We start from the raw sequence: 24,608 nt of genomic DNA on the forward strand, positions 1-24,608 counted from the left end.
CAAAATGCATCACTTCACCCTTGTCTGAGTTAAATTCCATCCGCTATTCGTTGGCCCACTTTCCCAGTTGATCGAGATCCTGTTGTAACCTTAGACAACCTTCACTACCCACCACACCACCAATTTGGTGTCATCTTTATACTTACTAATCATGCCACCTGTATTATCATCCAAATTGTTAATGTATATGACAAACAACAGGGGACCCAGCAGCAATGCCTGCGGCACACCACTAGTCACAGGCCTCCTGTCTGAAAAACAACCCTCCATTACCACCCTCTGACTCTTTCCACCAAGGCAATTTTGTGTTCATTTGGTTAGCTCACCCTTGATCCCATGTGATCTCATCCTTCAGACCAGCCTACTATGTGGGACCTTGTCGAAAATCTTGCTAAAGTCCACGTTGATAACATTTACTACCCTGCCCTCATTAACCCTCTTGGTACCTCTTCAAAACTCTATGACAGTGGAAGCAAATCCAGGAAGAAACTTCAGGTTGAGGACAGAACAAGGCAGTGGGACTAACAGAGGAAATCTTTCACAGCTAGCAAAGGCCCAATGGGCAAAACAACTCCTTCCTGCTCTGGTGTTTTGTACAGATCACATCAGTGGTCTTATTCTTTGCAGAATTTTCTCCCATCAGTTGTCTCATTGCCTCTTTACATGGAGCGAGACCACCTGCCAGCTTTAATCCTGATCAGCTGTCAGGATTGATCGCATCAAGCTGAATATCTCCTCACCAGCTGCTGCATTCGTGCTGCAGAGTGACTCCCGGAGAGATCTCCTCCTGAAGAACAGCCCCATTGTCCGTCAGAATAGTGGGAGCGATTGACGGATTCAGTGAGTGATTCCGGAATAGCTGCAGAATGTCCTCAGTTATAACACAGCCACATTCCTGGGTGAGAAACACAACAGGTTTACATGGATCAGTACAGCACTGGACAGGCCATTTGGCCCACGATGTTGTACCATCTTGATGCCAATTTATACTAAATGTCCTTCTCCTGTGTATCATCCATATCCCTCCATTCCCTTCATATTGTGGGCCGAAGGGCGTGTAATTGTGCTGTACTGTTCTATGTTCTAATATTCACGGTGTTTATTGAAAAGCCTCTTAAACTCCACTAAACTGCCTGATCCCACCACTACCCCTGGTAACCTATTCCAGGGACCTACCGCTCTCTGAGTAGAAAACTTGCCGCTCATGTCACCTTTAAACTTCCCCCCTCTAACCTTAAAAGCATGTCCTCTGATGTTTGATATTTCTTCCTCGGGGAAGGGATTTTGACCGTCTACTCAGTCTATGCCTCTCAACCTTAAAAATTTCTGTCAGGTCTCCCCTCAGCCTCTGACGTTCTAAAGAGAGCGACCCAAGACAATCAATTTCAGTGCAATCTCGATCAGGAAGTGCAAAAAATTAAGAGTAATGATGACACCACTCCTCAGACTGAAGAGCCACGGGTTACCAAGGGTCACATCGAAGCCTCTGCATTTTGAGCAGGATGTGGGGCCCTTCTATTCACCACATCTAGACTCTCATACACAAACATGTGCACATTCACACTCACCAACACAAGTTGGTGAACAGATTGAGACATACACATCCAGGGTCAAAGACAGACTGACAGATATACTCAGACAGACTCATACGATGATTTAAAGAGCCACTCAGAGGTGGAGCTAAGAGAATCTTGCTGTCAGAGATCAGCACCTGTACTGTGTGGGAATGAGCACAGGTTGGAAGCAGAGCCTTCGTCCTGCACCTTCACCTAGTGTTCTGACCTCTCACCTTGACACAGGTTCCATTATGCAGGTACATGTTGACAGGACAGTGACAACCCTCCTCACAGCCCTCGCTGAAACAATCCACCAGGCCACTGAGATGAGCACAGCTGTAGGGACAACCCTCGGCACCCACACACTCCCGGTATAATCGATCTGATGGGCAGCCAACCTCTGGAAACAAGAGAAAAATGGTCACTGAGGAAAGCTGCAGACCTGCAGAGCACAGGAGTTGGGAGGTTATGTCGTAGTTGTACAAGATGTTGGTGAGGCCACATTTAGAGTATTGTGTTCAGTTTTGGTCGCCCTGCTGTAGGAAAAGATCCCATTCAGCTGGAAAGAGTGCAGAAAAGATTTACAAGGATGTTGCTAGAACTCAAGGGTTAAGGAAAGAGATTGAATAGGTTGGGACTGTTTTCATTGGAGCATAGGAGACTGAGGGGTGACCTTATATATAACATGAGGGGTATAGATAGGGTGCATGTGCACATTCTTATTCCCAGGGTTGTTGAATCAAGAGCAAAGGTTTAAAGTGAGAGGAGAGAGATTTAATTGGAACCTGAGGGGCATCTTTTTCACCCAGGGGGTGGTTTGTATATGGAATCAGCTGCCAGAGAAAGTGGTTGAGGCAGGTACATGCACAGGTACATGGATAGAAGGGTTTATCTGGGAATGGGCCAAACATGGGTAAATGGGATTAATTTAGATGGGCATCTTGATTGGCATGGACCAGTTGGGTTAAAGGACCTGTTTCTGTGCTGTATGACTCTGACTCTGTAGCTGACCAAAGACCCTCACTGGCCACTGCCCCACCCCACCTGACCTTCACCCTGACCCCAACCCTTACCCCACTCACTTCACTTTGACCTGACAATAGCTTAACCCCAATCCAGTCCAGACCCCTGACCTGGCTTTATCATGCTACTAGCTTGAACTTGACCCCAATCTGACCGATTCTTAAATTGACCATTGACTCAACCCTACTCCCAAATGGATTTTGAGTCCAAATCAATTGTGCCCCCTCCCTCCACACTGTGTTCACTCCTTGCTTAATCACAATGGGAAAGTTAATCAAGCCGTAGCCACACAGTTCCAGTGACCCAGGTTTAGTGCTGATCTATGTAGAGTTTGCAGGCTCCCTGTGACCAGGTGCTTCAATAACCTTCCACATCTAGGACATGCCAACAGGTTAATGCACTGCTGTAAACTACCTCTAGTATATCAGGAATCTGAGGGGAATAGGATTCAGTGGGGGAATAGGATTGCTCTCGGGGAATGGCAGAGACTCAATGGGCTGAATGGTCTCCTATATTCCAAAGAAATATGGTCTGGTTAGTCTCCACAGCTCCACCAACAGAAACGGTGGTGGCACTGCGGTTAAATTACAAGGCTCCCAACCAGCAGCCAAATTTAAATTTCACTCTGTCAGTTGTGGAATTTATATTCCTTTACTCTTTTGGAATTTAAAATAAATATTCACTGGTAATTCTGATCACAAAACCATTGTATTTGCCTAAAAACCCACTGTGTTCACTAATGTTTCAGAGAGAAGGAAATCTGTTGTCCTTACCTGGTCTTGTCAGTATTTGACCAATGTGGTTGGGTCTTCAATACCCTCTGAAATGGCCACAGTCACAGAGACATGCAGCTCAGGTGGAGATGGAGTAATAGCAAATAGGGAGGGTGGGGGGGGGGGGGGGGGGGGGGGGGGGGAGGAGACAGGGAGAGGGCGAGAAGATGGAGAGGAGGTGTGAAGACATGCAGCCATAGATAAAAGGGAGAGAGACGGTGAAGGAGAGACGGAGATAAACTGGTGAAGGTCTGAGGTGTGAAACTACAGGAATGGGTCAGGGTCATAGTGGAAAAGTCTGTTCCTCATTGAGCAGGACAGGGTTGAAGTAACTCACCCAGACAAACCCGAGTCTGACAAGTTTTACTCTGCACTGCGAATCCCTCACAAGGTGGATTGTGACAGAATCGAGACCGGATCTGCTCCCCACCTCCACACGACACGCTGCACAGTGACCATGGCGACCATTTGCTCCATGCCGACTGATCTATCATTGAAAAGGAGGAGCCATGTTGAGAAGGTAACTTATGTTCAACAAGTGACATGAAAATGAAAGCGTCACTGGAAACTCACCCCCACAGGTGCCATTGCAGTCGCGTGATTCCCGATCACTGCCCACACACAAGTCCCCGAGATCTGAGCTGCAGTTTCGATACCGAGTCTCCAACCCTGCTCCACAGGAACTGGAACACGAGCTCCACTCTGACCACAGCCTCCAGTCTGGGGTAGGAAGAGGAGGTATGAAATGGTGAATATAGGGATACTGGGATCAGGAATAGCCCCACAAAACCAGGACCAGCATTTAGGTAATTGGAATCAACACAAGTAATTGGAATCAATGCTCTAAAACATCATGTCAACAGCAGGATGAGTGTGACTCACTTATCACAGGAGAAGGAGGAGATGATTCAATCCTGTGAGTTGGTTCTATTGTTCAATGAGTTGTAGCATCAGCGTGACCAAATTTCACAAACCCACCTTTTCCCCATACTCGTATAACTTGAACCTGCAACCCTCAATTAATGACTAGCATGACACTGACTGCCTTTAATAGAGGAACCTTCCAAATTTCCACCATCCCCAATGTCTGGAAGTGTTTCTAAACTTCCCTGTCAGGCCCGGCTCTGATTTTTGGACTCTGCTTCAACAGAGTCCCAGAGTCTTCAACAGGTGGACTCTTTTCCCTTCTCCATCCGGCAACAGGTGAACTCCCTTCTCCATCTGCCAACAGGTGGACACCCTTCCCTTCTCCATCCGCCAACAGGTGGACGGACACCGTTCTTCAGCCACCATATCATAGAGTCATATAGCATGGAAACAGGCCACTCGCCCACTACATCCAAGCTGATCAGTGGGCACCCATCCATATTACTTTGATCTTTCAGCATGTGGTCCGTAGCCTTCAATTTAAATGCTCATCTTGACACGTCTTAAGTTCAGGCAGAGACTCTGCTTCCGCCACTCTCTCAGGCAGTGTATCCCAGGCACTCACCATGCCCTGGCTGAAAAGGTCCCCTCAGATTCCCCTCTTACCCCTTACCCAAAATGTATGTCCTCCAGTTAAATCCACATTTGGGGTGTTTCCTGCATTCAACCCTATCTGTACCCCTCATAATTTGATATACCTCAATCGTGTCCCCTCTTAACCTCCTCTGTTTCAGGGAGAAAAGATCTAGCTTCTCCAGCAACAGAAATATTCCATCCCAGGCAACACGGTGCTGAAATCTCCTCTGCACCCCCTCATGCACTGGGGAGGGTGAAGGATGGTCCAGAAATTAGAACATAGTACAATACAGCACAGGAAGAGGCCCTTCAGCCCACGATGTCAGTACTGAACGCGATGCTGAATTAAACTAAATCTCTTCTGTCTGGACATGATCCATATCCCTCCATTCCCTGCATATTCACATGTCTAACTAAAAGCCTCTTAAATGCCACTATTGTATCTGCTTCCACCACTCCCCCTGGCAGCCCGTTCCAGGCAACTACCACTCTGTAAAAAAAAAAACTTGACTCGCACATCTCCTTTAAAATTTTGCCTCTCACCTTTAATGCATGTTCTCTAGAAGTTGACATTTCTACCCTGGGAGAAAGATTGTGTTTACCCTCTTTATGCCTCTCATGATGTTGTAAACGTCTATCTGGTCTCCCCTCAGCCTCTAATGCTCCAGAGAAAACAAAACAAGTTTGTCTAACCTCTCCTTGTAGCTCATATCCTCCAATCCAGGCAGCATCCTGGTGAACCTCTTCTGCACCCTTTCCAAAGCCTCCACATACTTCCTGTAATGGGGTGACCAGAACTGCGCACAATGCTCCAAGTCCAGACTAACCAAAGTTTTACACAGCTGCAACATGATTTCCCTGACCCTTACACTCAATACCCCGACCAATGAAGGCAAGCATGCCATACGTTTTCTTTACCATCCCATCTACTTGTATGGCACCATGGACTTGCACCTCAAGATCCCTCTGCACCTCAATGCTGTTAAGGGTCCTGCCTTTTAACTGTATACTTTCCCCTTACATTTGACCTCCCAAAGTGCAACACCTCACACTGGCTTGGATTAAACACCATCTGCCATTTCTCCGCCTGTATCTGAAACTGATCTAGATTCTGCTGTATCCTTTGACAGCCCTCTACAGTGCCCACAACTCTATCAATCATTATGATATCTGCAAACTTACGAACCTACCCATCTACATTTTCATCCAAGTCATTTATATGTATCACAAGCAACAGGCCCCAGTACCGATCACTGCGGAACACCACTGGTCACAGACCTCCAGCCAAAATAACACCCTTCCGCCACTACCCTCTGTCTTCTATGGGCAAGTCAATTCTGAATCCAAACTACCAAGTCACCGTGGGTCCCATGCATGTTAATTGCCTGGATGAGCCTATCATGAGGGACCTTGTCAAACACCTTACTAAAATCCATGTAGAGAACACACAGCTCTACCCTCATCACCTTTGTCACCTTCTCAAAAAAACTCAATCAAGTTTGTAAGACATGACCTGCCCTGCACAAAGCCATGCTGACTGTACCTAATCAGGCCATGTTTTCTTAAACTTAATTGAGTTTTTTTGAGGAGGTGACCAAGGTGATTGATGAGGGTAGGGCAGTGGATGTTGACTACGTGGATTTTGGTAAGGCGTTTGACAAGGTCCCTCATGGTAAGTTCATCCAGAAGATTAAAATGCATGGGATTCACAGTGAATCGGTAATTTGGATTCAGAATTGGCCTGCCCATAGAAGACAGAGGGTAGTGTTGGAGGGGTGTTATTTGAGCTGGAAGCCTGTGACCAGTGCAGGGATCAGTGCTGGGACCTCTGTTGTTTGTAATACATATAAATAACTTTGGCAAAAATGTAGATTGATTTGTGGATGACATAAAATTGGTGGCATTGTGGATAGTGAAAATGATTGTTAAAGGATTCGGCAGGATGTAAATCAGCTGCATATGTGGGCAGGGAAATGGCAGATGGAGTTTAATCCAGGAAAGTGTGAGTGTTGCACTTTGTGAGGTCCAGTGTAAGGGGAAAGTACACAGTTAATGGCAAGATCCTTAACAGCATTGATGTACAGAGGGATCTTGGGGTCCAAGTCCACAGCTCCCTGAAAGTGGCAACACGAGTACGATAAAATGGACTCTTGACCTCACAATCTATCTCGTTATGACCTGCACCTTATTATCTACCTGCACTGCACTTCCCTGTAGCTGTGACATTACTCTACATTCTGAATTGTTTTACCCTGCACTACCTCAATGCACTGTGTAATGAATTGACCTGTACGAACAGTATGCAAGACAAGTTTTTCACTGTATCTTGGTACACGTGACAATAATAAACCAATAGCGTGGTAAAGGCGGCGTACAGCGTGCTTGCCTTCATTTGTTGAGGAATTGAGTATAAGAGTCAGTCAGTCACTTTGCAGCTGTATAAAACTTTGGTTAGGCCACACTATGTGCAGCTTGTGTGCAGTTCTGGTCACCCCATTACAGGAAGGATGTGGAGGCTTCAGAGAAGGTGCAGAAGAGGATGCTTTACCAGGATGCTGCCTGAATTGGAGTGTTGTTTGCTCTGGAACATCGGAAGCTAAGGGGAGACCTGATAGAGGTTTATAGAATTATGAGAAACATAGATAGGGTGGACAGTCATGGCCTTTTTCCTAGGGTAGAACTGTCAAATACTGAAAGGGCAATGGTCCAATGGACCATGTAGGATGAACTGGGAATAGGAATGGACAGAGAAAAGGGGCAACCAAGGAATGCTTAAATGTAATTAGCCACAGGAAGGTGAAGAGGTGCAGAGTGATGAGCCAGTGCACCAGGTGAACTTCGTGGGGACAGAGGTAGCCAATGGCAGGGAAAGCACAGAGGCAGCAGGATGATCTAGAGTGGAAGTGGCAAACGGGGTGTGGACATGGCAGGGTGGAGCTCAGGAGGACCTGGAAGGGAGAAGTCAGGAGCAGGAATGGACAGAGCAAAGCAGTAATGAAGCAACAAATGAGCAACAACAATCAACTGCAGGGTGATTGGAAGTGGACGGGCAACGTGAAAAGGGGACTGACAGCAGGGTGAAGCAGAAATCGATCAGGTAAATCGATCAGGGATTTGTGTAGAGAGGTGCAAGGCCAGCATGGTAGGCCGAAGGGCCTGTTTCCGTGCTGTATGACACTCCCATAGGACACAGCGTTAAAATGAGAGGGGCAAAGTTTAAATGAGATGTTTGGGGCAAGTTTTTTTTAATTACAGAGAGAGGTGGGTGCCTGGGACACACTGCCAAGGGAAGTGGTGGAGGCAGATAGGACAGCGATGTTTAGGGGCATTTGGACAGGCACATGAACAGACGGGGAATGGAAGGATATGGACCATGTGCAGGGGGATGGGATTGGTTTGGATTTGACATCATGGGCCTGGCAGACAGTTAAGGGAGGCCAAATGGCCTTCGCCCACTTCTGTTTTAATATAAAATATTACCTAATACCTTGCTTACACGAAGGATCACAGTCCTCCTTTCCCCTCTCATCTTTCTCCCAATTACTTTAAATTTCTGCCCCCTGGATTGCTCTATTGAGGTTAATAGATCCTTCCTATTTACACTCTCTCAGCCCTTCAGAGTTCATAGACCAATTAAATCTTAATGTTAAGAAAAATATGATTTACATTCAGAAAAAAAATGGTGTAGCGGCCCATACTTACAGGACTTGAACTGCCATCGGCGGCCGCAGGCAGACGCACGGTAGCGCGTCGCGAGCTAACTGCGGGGTGGGCCTTCCGGCGGGATCCTGATGTCACGTCCGCCGGAGAGGCTCTCGGGTAGCTTTGCGCACGCACGCGTTTTGCTTTACTCAGTAAAGTGTGCTCCGATTCAGCCACAACGTCTCTGAGTTTTCCTTTTGGGAACGCATTGCGTTCGGCTACACTTGGTGACCCCGACGCTTCCAGACAGCATCTGGAACCCGCAACATGAATTCCAACGACTCACACAACGCAGTCTTGCTCAAGCTCCTGACTTTCTGGGCCGCTCAGCCCCATGTCTGGTTTGAGCAGGCTGAGGCCCAGTTCAGCATCAGAGGCATTACAGCCGACGCCACGCAGTATCACTACGTGGTCAGCGTGCTCGACGAAGACACAGCAGGCCAGATCATCGACTTCTTGCACCAACCACCAACGGAGCACAGGTACGCTAGCATCAAGGCACTCCTAATCCGTACCTTCGGACTCTCCCGCCGTGAATGAGCCATGCAGCTTCTGCACATGGACGGCCTGGGCGACCGCAAGCCATCCGAGCTGATGAATGACATGCTGGCGCTCATGGATGGCCATAAGCCGTGCCTTTTATACGAGCAGTTGTCCCTCAAGCAACTGCCGGAGGACATTCGCCTCCTCCTAGTGGGTGAGGATTTCAGTGACCCACACAGACTTGCGGCCAGTGCGGACATTCTGTGGCGGACTTTCTGAGCGGCTTCCATCTACCTAACCACGACCGCGCAGCCCAAGGCCAAAATCCCACAACCGAAGCCACCGAGACCTGCAGAGGACAAGGATGAAGGTTTGGACCGATGGTGCTTTTACCATCAGAGATGGGGGTCAAACGTGCGCCACTGCCGCCCATCATGTGCCTTCCTGGGAAACGCTGGGGCCGGCCATCGCTAGTGGCTTCGACGGCTGGTCATTGCAACAGCCTCCTATTCCTCTGGGACCGACACTCTGGGTGACGTTTCCTGGTGGACACCGGGGCCAAAATCAGGTTCTTCCCCTCTCCAACATGGACACCCGTAACGCAGCCCCAGACCCCGACCTCACCGCCGCAAATGGCACTACCATCCGAACATACAGCACGCGCACCATCCCGCTGTGTTTTGGACCCAGCTCCTTCACCTGGACCTTCACGGTAGCAGCGGTATCGCTGCCGTACTAGGGGCGGATTTCCTACGGGCCAGCCACCTCCTGGTCGACCTGAAGGGCCGGCGTTTGGTCCGCACCCGAGACCTTCCAGCTCGGAGAAGCCCGCTTCCCGGCCCTCCACCTGAATTTGGGCATACTTTCAGGCGATGAGTTCGCCAGGGTGCTGGCAGATTTCCCCTCCATCATCACCCCGCAGTTCTCCACTACCGGTCCCAAGCACGGCGTGCAACACCACATCCCCACACAGGGACCACCACTGCACACCTGAGCCCATAGGCTCCCACCCGACAAGCTCCACCTCGCCAAGGAGGAGTTTTGGAAGATGGAGGAGATGGGGATCATCTGTCACTCAGACAGCCCATGGGCATCTCCACTACACATGGTATCAAAGTCCACAGGAGGGTGGAGATCCTGCAGGGACTACAGGAGACTCAATGATGCCACAACTGCCGACCGATGCCCAGTGCCCCACATCCAAGATTTCACGGCGAACCTGCATGGGGCGACCATCTTTTCGAAAATCGACCTAGTCTGGGGGTACCATCAGATCCCTGTACACCCCGACGAGGTGCCCAAGACAGCCATCATCACCCCCTTCGGGTTGTTCGAATTCCTAAGGATGCCTTTCGGCCTCAAGAATGCCACCCAGACTTTCCAGAGGCTTATGGACTCGGTAGGGCGAGGCCTGGATTTCATCTTCATCTACCTAGACGATATCCTGGTGGCCAGCAAGTCAAGCAAAGAGCACATGGCATATTTGCCCCAACTCTGCCAGCACCTGGGTGACCACGGACTGGCAATCAACCCGGTGAAATGCCAATTCGAGCTGACGGAAATTGACTTCTTGGGCCACAGGGTCAGCCAGCATGGTGCCACCCGACTACCGGACAAAGTCCAGGCCATCTGCCATTTCCCCAGACCCAGCACGGTCAAGGGCCTGCAAGAATTTGTGGGGATGGTAAATTTCTATCATTGGTTCGTGCCAGTGGCGGCGTGCATCTTGGCCCTTGTTCGGTCTGACGACTGGCAAAGCCAAAGAGGTGGCATGGGACGTGGAGTCCACGGAGGTTTTCGAGCGGACCAAAGGAGCGTTGGCGAAAGTGATCCTCCTGGTACACCTCAGAATCGATGTGCCCACGGCGCTCACAGTCAACGCTTCCGACACAGCGGTCGGCGGAGTCCTGGAGCAGCTCATCAAGGGCCAGTAGTGACCGCTCGCCTTTTTCAGCTGGGACCTGCAACCACCAGAGGTTAAATACAGCACTTTCGACAGGGAGTTGCTAGCGCTCTACCTGGCTATCTGGCACTTCCGGTATTTCCTCGAAGGATGGGATTTCACCATATATACAGACCACAAGCCCATCACCTTCGCCCTTGCAAAAGTATCGGACCCATGGTCGGCTCAGCAGCAGAGGCACCTCTCCTTTATTTCGGAGTTCACCATGGACGTCCGCCACATCGCAGGGAAGAACAACATGGTCGCCAACACGCTGTCTCGCCCCCACATCCACTCAGTGACCATCTCATCTCCAGGGGTCGACTACACGGCGCTGGCACAGGCACAACAGGCGGACACTTAGATCCTGGCCTACCGCACTGCCGTTTCGGGGCTCCAGTTGGAGGACGTCCCCGTCGGCCCAACTGCGTTTCAGCTCCTGTGCGACACGTCTACTGGCAGACCCCAGCCTGTGGTACCAGCAGTATGGAAGCGACGGGTTTTCGACACGCTACATGGCCTGGCCCACCTGTCCGTCCGGGCGTCTATCAAATTGGTAGCGGACAAATTTGTTTGGCACAGTTTGCACAAGCAGGTCAGACACTGGGCCAGGACCTGTGTACACTGCCAGACCGCCAAAGTCCAGTGACACGTGAAGGCCCCCCTCCAGCAGTTCCAGCTGATGCTCGGGACGTTTCAGCACATCCACGTGGACATCGTTGGCCCCCTGCCCGTCTCCCAGGGCACAAGGTATATCTTTACCATGGTCGACAGGTTCACCAGATGGCTGCAGGCCGTGCCGCTAACAGACACATCCACCAAATCCTGCACCAGGATGCTCATCGCAAACTGGATCGCCAGGTTCGGACTCCCAGTGGACATTACCTCCAACAGAGGGGCACAGTTCACCTCAGGCCTGTGGACAGCACTGGCTCAGCTCTTGGGCACCCGGTTACATCACACCACGGCGTACCATCCCCAGTCCAACGGTTTGGTCGAGCGGTTCCACAGGCATCTCAAATCAGCCCTGATGGCGCGCCTCAGGGGCCCAACTGGACAGATGAGCTCCCCTGGGTTTTACTGGGCATCCGCACGGCCCCCAAGGAGGACCTGGGCACCTCCTTGGTGGAGTTGGTCTACGGCGCTCCCCTGACGGCCCCAGGCAAGTTCGTGCCAGAGGCCCAAGGTCCAGCAGGGACGCCGGCGAAAGCGCTGATGAGGCTACGGGACAAGGTAGGGACCCTGGCACCGGTTCCCACCTCCAGACATGGCACTACACCATCATTTATCCCTAAGGACCTCCGGGACTGTGAGTACATTTTCATCCGCAGGGGCATGTGCAGGTCACCGCTGCAGAGGCCGTATGAGGGACCCTTCATGGTGCTCCGACACAATGGATCTCCGCATATCGTGGAGGTGGGTGGCCATGAAGAGACTTTTACGGTGGACTACCTCAAACCAGCACATTTGGACATTGAACAGCTGGTGAAGGTACCCTCACCGCCCCGACAGGGCAGGCCACCCAAGAGGGACACACAGACTGGGGGTCCCATGCCCCCGATGGACGCTTCGGGGGGGATGGTGTAGCGGCCTGTACTTATGGGACTCGAACAGCCATTGGCGGCCGCGGGCGGACGTGCAGCAGTGCGTCGCGAGCTAACTGCGGGGCGGGGCTTCCGGTGGGATCCTGACATCATGTCCGCCGGAGGGGCTCTCGGGTAGCTTTGCGCACGCGTGCATTTTGCTTCACTCAGTAAAGTGTGCTCCGATTCAGCCACAACATCTCCGAGTTTTCCTTTCGGGAATGCGTCGCGTTCGGCTACAATGGCATAAAATCCAGAAGTCAGAACTAACACCTTTATAACCTAACTTAGTGTGGCATGAAGTGACAGAGCCTCTGTCTGAAGTGTTCCAGTGGAACTCCAGTGTGGTGTGTTACACACACCTCCTGTGTGGCATGTTGTGGTGTAACTCTGTGTTGTGGTGGAGCTCATGTGGCATGTTATGGTGTAAATCCAGTTTTCTGTGGTTCCGTGTTGTGATTTGTTATGGTGGTCCCATGTTGGGATGGAGCTCCCAAGCCTTACCTCCACAGTTCTTCGTGTTACATTCCCTGCTCTGGCTGGCACTTCCCAAGCACAGTGTACCACCGTTCTGGGGCCTCGGACTGTCGCACTCCCGCACACGTTGCTGGGAACCCCCTCCACAGGACTCCGAGCATGGCATCCAGGGACCCCACGGACTCCAACCCCCATCCAGCCGACAGCTAGGGTGTGGGGAACAATCTAGTTTCCCATTAACACATGTGCTGCAAGAGAGGAGATTAGATCAGGCAAGGAGAGCCAACAGAGGGATGGAGTTCAGGGGGTGGGACTCGGCGTTCCCAAGGGAGGAGCAGCAGTCCCGAGGGCAAAGGTAGTGGCTCCAGGGAAAAGGTTTGTGTTGCTTAAGGGGAAAATCCCAAGGAAGGATCAGTGTGACTAGCAAGGAGGTTAGCAGTTCTGGGGTTGTGGTAGTCCCCAGAGGAAAGGCTAGTGGTTCCAGGGAAGGAACAGTGGTGAAAGGGCAGGAGGTGATGAAAGGGGAGGAGCTATTGGTCCCAGGGAGAAGTTATTAGAACCAGAATAAATCCAGGAGAGGGAAAAGAAACCCAGGATAGCAGCCCTAGAGAGGAACATATCCCTGGGGAATGGCTGGTGTCCCTGCGGAGAGTCCAGTTTCCTGGGAAGGGCCATGATCCCGAAGAGACTGTCTGATGGCCCCCAGCAAAGAACAGATGACCTGGGATGAGAGGTGTCCTGGAGGTGGGGAGAAGGTGAGGTGGAGTTTTGAAGGGAAGTGATGGGACACCATAGCAAGTCTCACCAGTTGCTGCACTCAGTGTCTCTGCTGTCTCCAGCTGCTGTGTATATCCAGTCACCAGCGCCTGGGTACAGGCTCCAGCTGCTGTTCGCACTAATGTCTGTGAGAGGAAAATGGGAAGTCAACAAACATTCCAAACTACCACCCTGCCTCCTTGTATAAATGTCTCAGGATCTCACTTTAAAACTGTAATCAGGAGAATGGTTTGCAACGACCGTTGGATCGGTGGTTGAGGATGACTTGCCACAGGGAGATCAGGAGGAATTTCTTCACCTAAGGGTGGTTAACCTGTGATGAGCACTGTCTGAATGGTGGACACTAGTCCCCATGCTGTAGGATTACTCAGAGCAGAGGGTGGGGCCCACTCCCACACTGTCAGATACTGAGAGTTCACACTGTCCTGACCATGACAGAGTTGTGATGCTTGATGCACAGTTACCCTTCACTTACCTCGAGACTTACACTGACACTCCCTACGAGGAACACACGACCCATTCTGCAGCAGCAGGTCAGCGGGACAACCACATGATGGCCGGCAAATGGAGTCAGGATCTGCTTTGGGAACAACATCATCCAGACAAAGTACATCTGGAGAGAGGTCATCGCAGGATCGAGGACACGTCCGACCACAGGAGAGCAAGACCTGGTCCCCAGCACAGTCTGTGGACAAGAGTGAACAATCAGTGGACCCAACCCCAAACCACACCCCTCCCTATCAGTGACCAACCAAATGATAGATACCAACGGGAACACAGCCCCAAACCACACCCCCTTCCTGTGAGTGACCAATCAAATTATAGACACACACTAGAGCCCAGCCCCAAATCATACTCCCTCCTTGTGACCAGAGGACACACCTACATGGCACCATCCCCAAACCATGTCCCTCGCCATGTGTCCCCAGAAGGCAGACCTGGAGCCAACCTTCAGACCACATTCCTACTCTGAGTGACGAAAGGGGAGACCCAGACTGGAGTCCAAACCCCTTCTTTGAGAGGAACCAGACGACAGATCCAGATTGTCCAGCTCCTAACCACACCTCGTAATACTCTGGGATGTCAATTACGAACTCCTGAAGTTAATTAATATGTCCAGCACTATTTTTGCTACTGATATTAATTTCCTTTAATTCCTCCTTTTCATTAGACTCTTAGTTTGGCACCATTTCTGGGAAGTGATCTGTGTCCTCTCCCCTTCATTGCAGGAGGTTGAGTATAGGAGTAAGAATAACTTGCCACAATTGTCTGGGGCCTTGGTGAGATCATGCCTAGAATATTGTGCACAGTTTTATTCTCCTTACCCGAGGATGGATATACTTGCCATTGAGGGAATGCAGTGAAGCTTCACCAGACTGATTCCTGGGATAATGGGACTGTCGCATGAGGAGAGATTGGCTTGACTCGGCCTGTATTCATAAGTGTTCACTGAAGTTTAGAATAAGGGGTCACAATCTCAGAACAGGAGATAAGAAATTGCCAAGGTAAGTGAGGGACCTCAAGAGAACGAGGCTGGTGAATTAATAACCTGGGAGAAAATTTAGATGTAGTGTAAAAACAAATAGTAAAAGTTTCTGTGGATATATAAGTAGAAAGAGGGCAGGTAAGGTAAATGTGGGGCCTCTAGAGAACAAAGCTGGTGAATGAATAACAGCAAGCAAAGAACGGACAGATATGTTTAATAAACTTACGACATCAGTTCTCACTGTGTAAAGCATTGCTAATATCCTTAAGATAACAGATGGGTTAGGGTTAGGGTTAGGCTAATTTCACATATGGGGAGAAACCTATAAACATCCCAATCACAAGAGGATGAAGTATTACATAGAACATAACACAGTACAGGCCCTTTGGCCCACAATGTTGTGCCGACATTTCATCCAGTTCTAAGATCTATCTAACCCTTCTCTCCCATTAGAGAAACTCACCAGGCTAAAGGCAGACAGATCACCAGGACTTAATGGTTTGCATCTGAGGGTTTTAAAGGAAGTGGCTGCTGAGATTTTTAAAACTCATTATATTCTGGGAGGGTGCCAGAAGATTAGAAAATAGCAAACCCGATTCCCTTGTTGAAAAGAAAACCATAGCCTGTTAGTTTAACATCTATTGTTCGCAAGGTGTTAGAGTCAATAATTAAAGAGAAAATAACAGATCATTTAGAAAAGCTGAAATATAATCAAACCTTGCCAACATGGTTTTCTAAAAGGTGAATAATATTTGAAAAATGTGCTTGAATTCTTTGAAGATGTGACAGGGACAGTTGATAGATATGAAAATTGGTGCAAGGACATGTGGTGAGACACTGATTCTGCAATGGGATATAGATCAATTGAGTGAACACAGCAAATGGAGTTTAATGTGAGGAAGTGTGAAGTCATGCACTTCAGTAAGGGGAATCAAAAGGTAGATTATTATCTAAATGGGGACAGACTAAAAGTGAGTGAAGTCCAGAGGGATCTCAGTGTTCTAGTGCATGAAACACAAAAAGTTACACACATGAAACACAAAGTGCAGCGGTTATTGCGACACTATTACAGCCCCAGCGATCGGGGTTCGATTCCCGTCGCTGTCTGTAAGGAGTTTGTACGTTCTCCTGTGTCTGCGTGGGTTTCCTCCGGGTGTTTCAGTTTCCTCCCACATTCTAAAGATGTACGGGTAGGTTAATTTGGGGTTTAAAATGGGCGGCGTGGACTCGTTGGGCCGAAAGGGCCTATTATCATGCTGTAAATAAAATTTAAGGTCCAACAAGTAGTTAAGAAGGGCAGCACAGTAGCATAGCTGTTAGCGTAACACTATTACAGCACCAGTGATTGGGGTTCAATTCTGGCCGCTGTCTGTAAGGAGTTTGTACGTTCTCCCCATGTCTGCGTGGGTTTCTTCCGGGTGCTCCGGTTTCCTCCCACATTCCAAAGACGCACGGGTTAGCAGGTTAACATGGGTGTAATTGGGCGGTGTGGGGTCATTGGGCCAGAAGGGTCTGTGGCCCTGCTGTTTAAATAAAGTTTTAAAAAGGCAAACAGCATGTTGTCCTTTATTGCAAAGAGGTTGGGGTTTAAGAACAGGGAGTTTTTGTTCCAGTTTTACAGTGTGTTGGCGAGGCCTCACCTGGAGCACCGTGCACAGGTTTGGTCACCTTACTGAAAAATAAGTATAGTAGCACTGGGGGAAGTCCAAAAGAGATTCCCCAGGGTAACTCCTGGGATGAGAGGGCTGTCCTATCAAAAGAGGCTGGACAGTTTGGGGCTCTATTCCTTGGAGTTCAGAAGAATGAGGGGTGACATTCAAACACACAAGGTCCTAAGGGGGCTTGATAGGGTAGATGTTGAGGTGTTTTCACTAGTAATAGAGTTACGCACAAGAGGACATAATTACAAGATAAGGGACTGGTCATTTAAATGCACAGAAATTTCTCTCAGATATGGTGAATCTCTGGAATTCTCTGACCTGAGGGTGGTGGAGGCTGGATCAGAGGTATTTAAAGGTGGAGATAAATAAATATTTGAAAGATTGAGGAACTGAAGGTTATTGGGAACTGGCACAGAAGACGAGTTGAGGCCAGCATAGATCAGCCATTATCACATTGAATGGCAGGTCAGGCTTGAGGGGCCAAGTCACGTACTCCTGCCCTCTTGTGTTTTTGAAAGAGGGAAAAAGAGAAATAAAGACAAAGTGAAAATGAGAAAGAGAGAAGGTGAGAGAGAGAGAGACACAGTGAGAGGGACAGAGATTGCGTTTTCTTTCACAGGGAGGCTGCTTCCTGCTCCACTGCCCTTCAGAAGCCTGAGCAGATCCCCCAACATCACCCTGTGGTGACTCTGCCTGCACCTTCCCACACTGGAGCAACAAGCATGCCTGCAACACTCCCAGTATTGCAACAGTGCTGCTTATTTTGGAATGACCTCTTGAGAGTGCTTTTCAAAATGTTGTTCAGATGTTGCTCAGATGGCAACAAGGAGGCTTACAGGAATGAGATGGATCAGCTGGTTGAGTGGTGTCACAATGACCTCACACTCAACATAAGCAAGACCAATGATTGAACACCTCAGGAAGGGGAAATCAGGAGAAAACACACCAGTCCTCATTGAGGAGTCAGCGGTGGAAAGGGTGAGCAGCTTCAAGTCCCTGGGCATCAACATCTCGGAGGATCTATCCTGGGCCCAACTCACTGATGTAATCATGAAGAAGGCATGCCAGTGGGTCTATTTCATTAGGTGCTTGAAGACATTTGGTGTGTCATTAAAGACTCTTACAAATTTCTACAGATGTATGGTGGAGAGCATTCTGAATGGTTGCATCACCACCTGGTATGGAGGCTCCAATCCACAGGATCGCAAGAGGCTGCAGAGGGTTGTGGACTCAGCCAGCTCCATCACAGGCACAACCCTCCCTACCACTGAGGACATCTTAAAGAGGTGGTGCCTCCAGAAAGCATTATCCATCATAAGGACCTGCGCCATCCAGACATGCCCTCTTCTTCTACATTTTGGGAGGAGCCTGAAGACCCACACTCAACAATTCAGGAACAGCTGCTTCTCCTCTGCCATCAGATTTCTGAATGGTCCATGAACATTACCTCGTTATTCCTTATTTTAATTACATTATTTACTTATTTTTGTAATTTATAGATTTTTATGTCTTTGTGCTGTACTGCTGCAGCAAAACAACAGATTTCACATCATACAAGTCAGTGATAATAAACCTGATTTTGATTCTTACTCTGGAAACTAAGCACAGGTAAGTTTTTTGGGCTTTGGTCTCTCTCCCTCCCTTTGTCCAGCTCTCCTGTCTACACGTGCCCCCCCCCCCTCCCCATGAGTGATTTGTACAGACCTGTGCACAGAGTGGAATTGTTGTGACACGCTCGGCTCTGCTCGGCCTCGCCTGGACACTGTGAGCCTCCAAATCGTGGTGGTGGACTGTTACACCTCCGGGCTCGCACTGACACACCCACACATCCATCACACTCTGACCACACTGACCATGGACTCCAGGCACCGTCCACTGCAAGGGTAGAAAGCAAACACCGGTGCAGAGAGTCAGTCCATGCACAACCAGTATGGTAATATAGTGATCTGTCTCACTCGCGTCTCCCTGCTCCACTTTCTCTCTCTACGTGTCTTTCCCTCTCTTCTCTTCCCCCCCGTCCCTCTTCCTCCGTTACCTGGCTCCTCACTCTGCCAACACTCCTCCCCATCTCTATCGCTCTCCTATTTCTTTTTGTCTCTCACCAGAATTATTCTTCTTCTGCCTGGCCCCTTCTCTTTCCTCTGTCAGCTCTCCACGTTCCATTCCTATCTCTCTCACACACACATTCCATTCCTACCCCTGTTCCACAGTCAGAGTATCAAATCCCCACTGATTTGCCCACTTTAATCATCCACCCTCTTGCCCCAGGCTTTCTGAAATCTTCCTTTGCTCCTTCATGATGAATCCTCATAGGTACCTGGGCAGAAGGACACAGAGGGGCAGCGTTCCATGGCGATTTGCAGGCCAATGTTTCCATGAACTTGTTCCGTTCCCTCACACATTGTTCCATTGTTCCGTGGCTCTGGACAGGCGCAGGAACGGTACCGTGAAGTCGACTCCGCACCACATGTTTTGGAGCAAGGTGTCCATGGAGACCAGGGACACCATTCTCCATCCACTGCAGAGAGGAAAACACCTTATCATTATAGCCAATGTGAGTGGAAAAATGTGAGCTGTCAGCCCAGCGAAACTACAGCACAGAGACTACACACACAGTGATCTCACAACCAATAGATCAGATCAAAGCTCTACAGTTATACAGCACAGAAACGGGCATTTCAGCCCAACTGGTCCTTGCTGACCAAGATGCCCATCTAAGCCGGTCCAATTTGCCTGCATTGTCCCATTCCTATCCACGTACCTGTCCAAGTACCTTTTAAATATCCTACCACAGAAGTGACAATACCAAACCAGATCATCATGTTCATGCCAGTATTTTGAAAGATCTCTCCAATTCACCTCATTCCTTTTTATTTTTGCCCAACAGCTCAGATGACACAGGGTTTAATGTGAGTTTTAAAAGGGGATCTGAGGGGTAATTTTCTTTACACAGAGATCTGGAACTTGTTGATATCTGGAACTCACTACAATACTCCCAATAGAGTGATTGCTCCCTTCCTGTTTCTGACTTCCACCCACACTGACTCAGTGGACGATCCTCCAGGACGTCCACCCATTCTACAGCTGTGACACTGACCCTGATCAGCAAAGCCACTCCCTCACCTCTTTTACCTCCACCCCCATCCCTTTTGAAACATCCAAACTCCGGAATATCCAGCAGCCATTGCTGCCCTTTGGACAGCCAAGTCTCTGTAATAGCCACCACGTCATAGTTCCATGTACTTACCCACGCTCTGAGTTCATCACCCTTGTTCCTGATACTTCTTGCATTAAAGCAGACACACTTCAACCCATCCAACTGACTGCAATTCTGCCCTTTCAAAGGCCTATCCTTTCTACACTCTGCATCTACTTACACACTAAATGAAGCAAGCTCTGACCAATCACTCTGGTTCCCATCCCCCTGCCAAACTAGCTTAAACCCTCCCCAACAATTCTAGCAAACCTGCCCGCAAGAATATTGGTCCCCCTCCAGTTCAGGTGTAACCTGTTCCTTTTGTACGGGTCGTACCTTCCCCAGAAGAGATCCCAATGATCCACAAATCTGAAAGCCTGTCCCCTGCACTAACTCCTCAGCCACACATTCATCTGCCAAATCAACCTATTCTTACCCTCACTGGCATGTGGCACAGGCAGCAATCCAGAGATTACTACCCTTGAGGTCCTGCTTTTCAGCTTCCTACCTAACTCCCTATATTCCCTCTTCAGGACCTCATCTCTTTTCCTACCTATATCACTGGACCCAATACGTACCACGACCTCTGACTGTTCACCCTCCCTCTTCAGAATGCTGTGGACCCAATCCAAGACATCTCTGATCCTGGCACCCGGGAGGAAACATACCATCCGGGAGTGTCTTTCATGTCCACAAAATCTCCTGTCTGCCCCCCCCCCCCCCACTATGGAACCCCCTATCACTACCACCCTCCTCTTCTGCCTCCTTCCCTTCTGTGCCACACAACCTGGCTCAGTGCCAGAGACCTGGTCACTGCGGCTTTTCCCTGGTAGGTCGTTTCCCCCCCCCCCCCCAACAGTATCCAAAGTGGTATACTTGTTATTGAGGGGAACGGCCACAGGGGTACTCTGCACTTCTTGCCTAGTCTCCATCCTTCTCCTGACAGTCACCCAGCTACCTGCCTCCTGCAGCCTCAGAGTGACTGCCTCCCTGTAGCTCATGTCTATGAACTCCTTGTTCTTCCGTAGGAGCCAAAGGTCATCCAGTTGCAGCTCCAGTTCCCTAACCCGGTCTGTAAGGAGCTGCAGCTGGATGCACCTCGTGCAGATGTAGTTATCAGAGAGACTGGATGCCTCCCAGAACTCCCACATCTCACAAGATGAACACACCACTGACCCTGGAGCCATTCTAACTACTCTGACCTGGTACTAAAGGGAACCCCAAAGAAAGAAACTTACCTTCGCCTCTTCTCGCCGAAGCCTCAGTCCCCCACTCTAACACCGGCCCACTGCAACAATGGTCGCTCGGCTTATACAGGACCTACCTTCCTTTTATTTCGTCCTGTTAATCAGCCAATCAACTGGTAACAATTTGCAAACGTGCCTTGTTTAGACTGTTGCAAAGTGAAACTCACAAGCACACGCACAGAAACTCACCTCTTTTCAAAGGTCCCGCTCCAACTCCTGACTCTGCAAGGTGAAAATCAATCTCTATCCCATTATGTCCTCCTCACAGTGTATTTCTCCATCTATCTTTTTGTCAGCAACAAATTCAGCAGCTGCACCTTTGGTGTCTTCGTCCACTTATATAAATTGTAAATAGTTGAGCCCCAGCATTGATTATTTTTGCCCTTCTTTGTTTGTCAGCCAATCTTCCATCCAATCCAATGTGTTACCTCCTACACCATGAGCTTTTATTTTCCACAATAACTTTTGACGTGGCACCTTATCAAATGTCTCTGGAAATCTAAAGGATGTAATATAAACAGTTCCCCTTTACCACAGCTCATCTATTCAAAGGACATGATCTCCCTTTCACAAAACCACATTGCCTTTGCCTGATTACCTTGAATTTTTCTAAGTGCCTTGATATTTTGTTTTTAATAATAGATTCTAACATTTTCCACATGACAGATCTTCGTGTAGTTTTTCCACTTTGGTTCTCAGAATGCAGTGGGGTCATACTGCAGGCTTTGGTGAGTGAGGGTAACTGTATATTTATTTTGTCAAATTTATCCTGTCAAATTTATCCTGTTAATAGTTGATGCTAATTTACAGTTAAATACTTGCTGGCTGGTTTTTAGTTGAAGCTTGTAGTTTCAGGTGAGCTGGTAAACAAGGTACTGCAAGTGGGAACCTCCCTCTATAATTGTAATTGTGACCTTTTCAATTTAGCTCAAATAATTTCAATTGATTAGACTAAAGCTGAAAATACGTAGAAAAAGGCCCATCAGCCCACCAATCCCATGCCACCTATCAGTACTTATTTACACCAATCCCATTTAGCAGCATTCTCTGCCTTGGTGATTCAAATGTTCATCTCGATACTGAAATGTTGTGAAAGTCTCTGCCACCACCAACCTCCCATGCAAAGCATTCTGAATTCCAACCACCCTTTGGGTGAAAACAACTCTTCCGTTTAACCCCTTGAAATCTCTGATTCCTTCCTTTAAACTTATGGTCTCTGGTTATAGATTCCTCTGCTATGGAGCATGGGTTACTACTGTCATCTGCAGGAATTTACCCCTCCACTAGAGAGCACAGGTTTAAGGTAAGAGGGGAAAGATTGAAAGGGGACCTGAGGGGCAACTTCTTCACATGGAGGGTGGTGGGTATGTGGAACGGACCACTCGAGGAAGTGGTAGAGGTGGGTACAATTACAATGTTTAAGAAGCATTTGGACAGGTACATGGATAGGAAAGCTTTAGAGGGATATGGGCCAAATGCAGGCAAATGGGACTAGCTCAGTAGGCAAATTGATCGGCATGGACGAGTTGGGCTGAAGGGCCTGTTTCCATCCTCTGTAACGCTATGGTCTCCCCTCAGCCTCCTCTGCTCCGAGGAAAACAAACTCAGTTCATCCAGTCTCTCCTTACATGGAGACACTCCATCCCAGGCAACGTCCTGATGAATCTCCTCTGCACCCTCTCCAGAGCAATTATGTCCTTTCTATACTGTGGTGACCATATGTACATACAATATTCCAGATGTGGCCTTACCAATGCTTTATAAAGATGTATCATAACCTTCCTAAATTCTATACCCAGCTAATGAAGGCTAGCATTCTGTATGCCATCTTTACTACCTCTGCTGCCACCTTCATGGATCTTTGGACTTGAACACTAATGTCCTTCTGTTCTTTGATACTCCTTAGGGCCCTATCATTCATTTTATCCAGACAAGCACTTGAACTGACAACTCATAGAAAACTACAAGCTAAATGCTGATAAACGGGACTGATGTAAGTGGGTTACTTGATAGTTGGCATGGCGGGCTGAAGGGCCTGTTCCTTTACTGTACGACTCTATGACTTTGTAACATCACGGCTGATCTTACACCTCAGCGCCACTTTCCAGTTCTATCCCTTAACTTCCTTGCTACTTTTTTTATATACTCAGCAATTGAGCTTCCACATCCCTCTTGGGCAGGGAATTGTACAGATTCATCATCCCCTCGGTGAAGTGTTGTCTTTCCATCTCTTCCTGAGTGGCTGACTCCTCACTCAGCTTTCACTTCCTTGTTGAATACTTTCAGTATCTGTAAGATCCCAGAGACCATGGAAACTTCTCCAAAGATTTAATCAATAAGTTCAAGTGCAATATGTAAATTTAACTTGAAAATCAAGGTAATGGGTAGATTGCAAACGTTTTCTTTCAAAAAATGGGGAGTAATGTTTTGTATGTGTACAAGTCTCTTTACAAATACTAAGATAGAACGGCATTACTGACTGTGTTTGACCATTTTTGATGAGCAAGCAGACCAAGTAAATTATAACCGAATGTGGTGAGCAACTTACATGTGTGTGGTATGTGTAATATGCAGTTAATGTTATACCACTATAGTACCTACAGTATCTGTTTTACTAGGGAGAAGACCGTGTCTACTGCGGTGAAAATGTGGTACTCACCAGTTAAAGACCTACTATCTTTCTATCCTCACTACCAGAGTGAAACAGACTGCCTTTTCCACTTCATATGGCACTGTGCTGCCAACTTACTGACCTGTCCACATTCCCTCTGCATCCTCCTCAGAGTTCACTCTCCCATTTAGATTTGTATCATTTGCCAATTTTGATACATCTTGTTCTGTCTTCTCATCTAAATCATGGATATAAAACCAAGCACGATAGAGTAGTTGCTTTGTAGAGCAGCTGCATTCAATCCACAGGTGAGATCCTGGTTGCCTGCCACTTTTTCTCCATCCACTCCCACATTGACCTCTCTGTCTGTCCCATTATAACCAGAAGCAACATAAGCTTGGGTAACAACACCTCATCTTCTGACTGGGCACGTTGCAGCCTTCTGGACTCAGAATCAAATTCTCTAGCTTTAGGTAACTCTGTTCTTCCTGTCTGCATCAGAACTGGCTGTTTCTGCCTGTCAGCCGTCTGCAATTTTGGCTCAATTCTTCTCTCTCAACTAGAATACCCTGGGCTGCTGGGCATGTC

At 48.6% G+C, this 24,608-nt stretch overlaps 1 protein-coding gene across 1 annotated transcript in view; it reads right to left on the reverse strand.

The window, feature by feature from the left end:
* Positions 1-24,608, reverse strand: part of sspo (SCO-spondin) — a 358,698-nt gene that overhangs the window by 164,721 nt on the left and 169,369 nt on the right. The window contains 11 exon segments of the mRNA XM_052023421.1: positions 741-895; positions 1,790-1,956; positions 3,690-3,839; positions 10,788-11,001; positions 11,359-11,452; positions 12,435-12,801; positions 13,070-13,248; positions 13,848-13,944; positions 14,295-14,504; positions 18,671-18,841; positions 19,284-19,484. Of these exon segments, the coding sequence (XP_051879381.1) occupies positions 741-895; positions 1,790-1,956; positions 3,690-3,839; positions 10,788-11,001; positions 11,359-11,452; positions 12,435-12,801; positions 13,070-13,248; positions 13,848-13,944; positions 14,295-14,504; positions 18,671-18,841; positions 19,284-19,484 (2,005 nt within the window).

Source organism: Pristis pectinata, chromosome 9 (assembly GCF_009764475.1).
Source record: "Pristis pectinata isolate sPriPec2 chromosome 9, sPriPec2.1.pri, whole genome shotgun sequence".
Classification (NCBI taxonomy): domain Eukaryota; kingdom Metazoa; phylum Chordata; class Chondrichthyes; order Rhinopristiformes; family Pristidae; genus Pristis; species Pristis pectinata.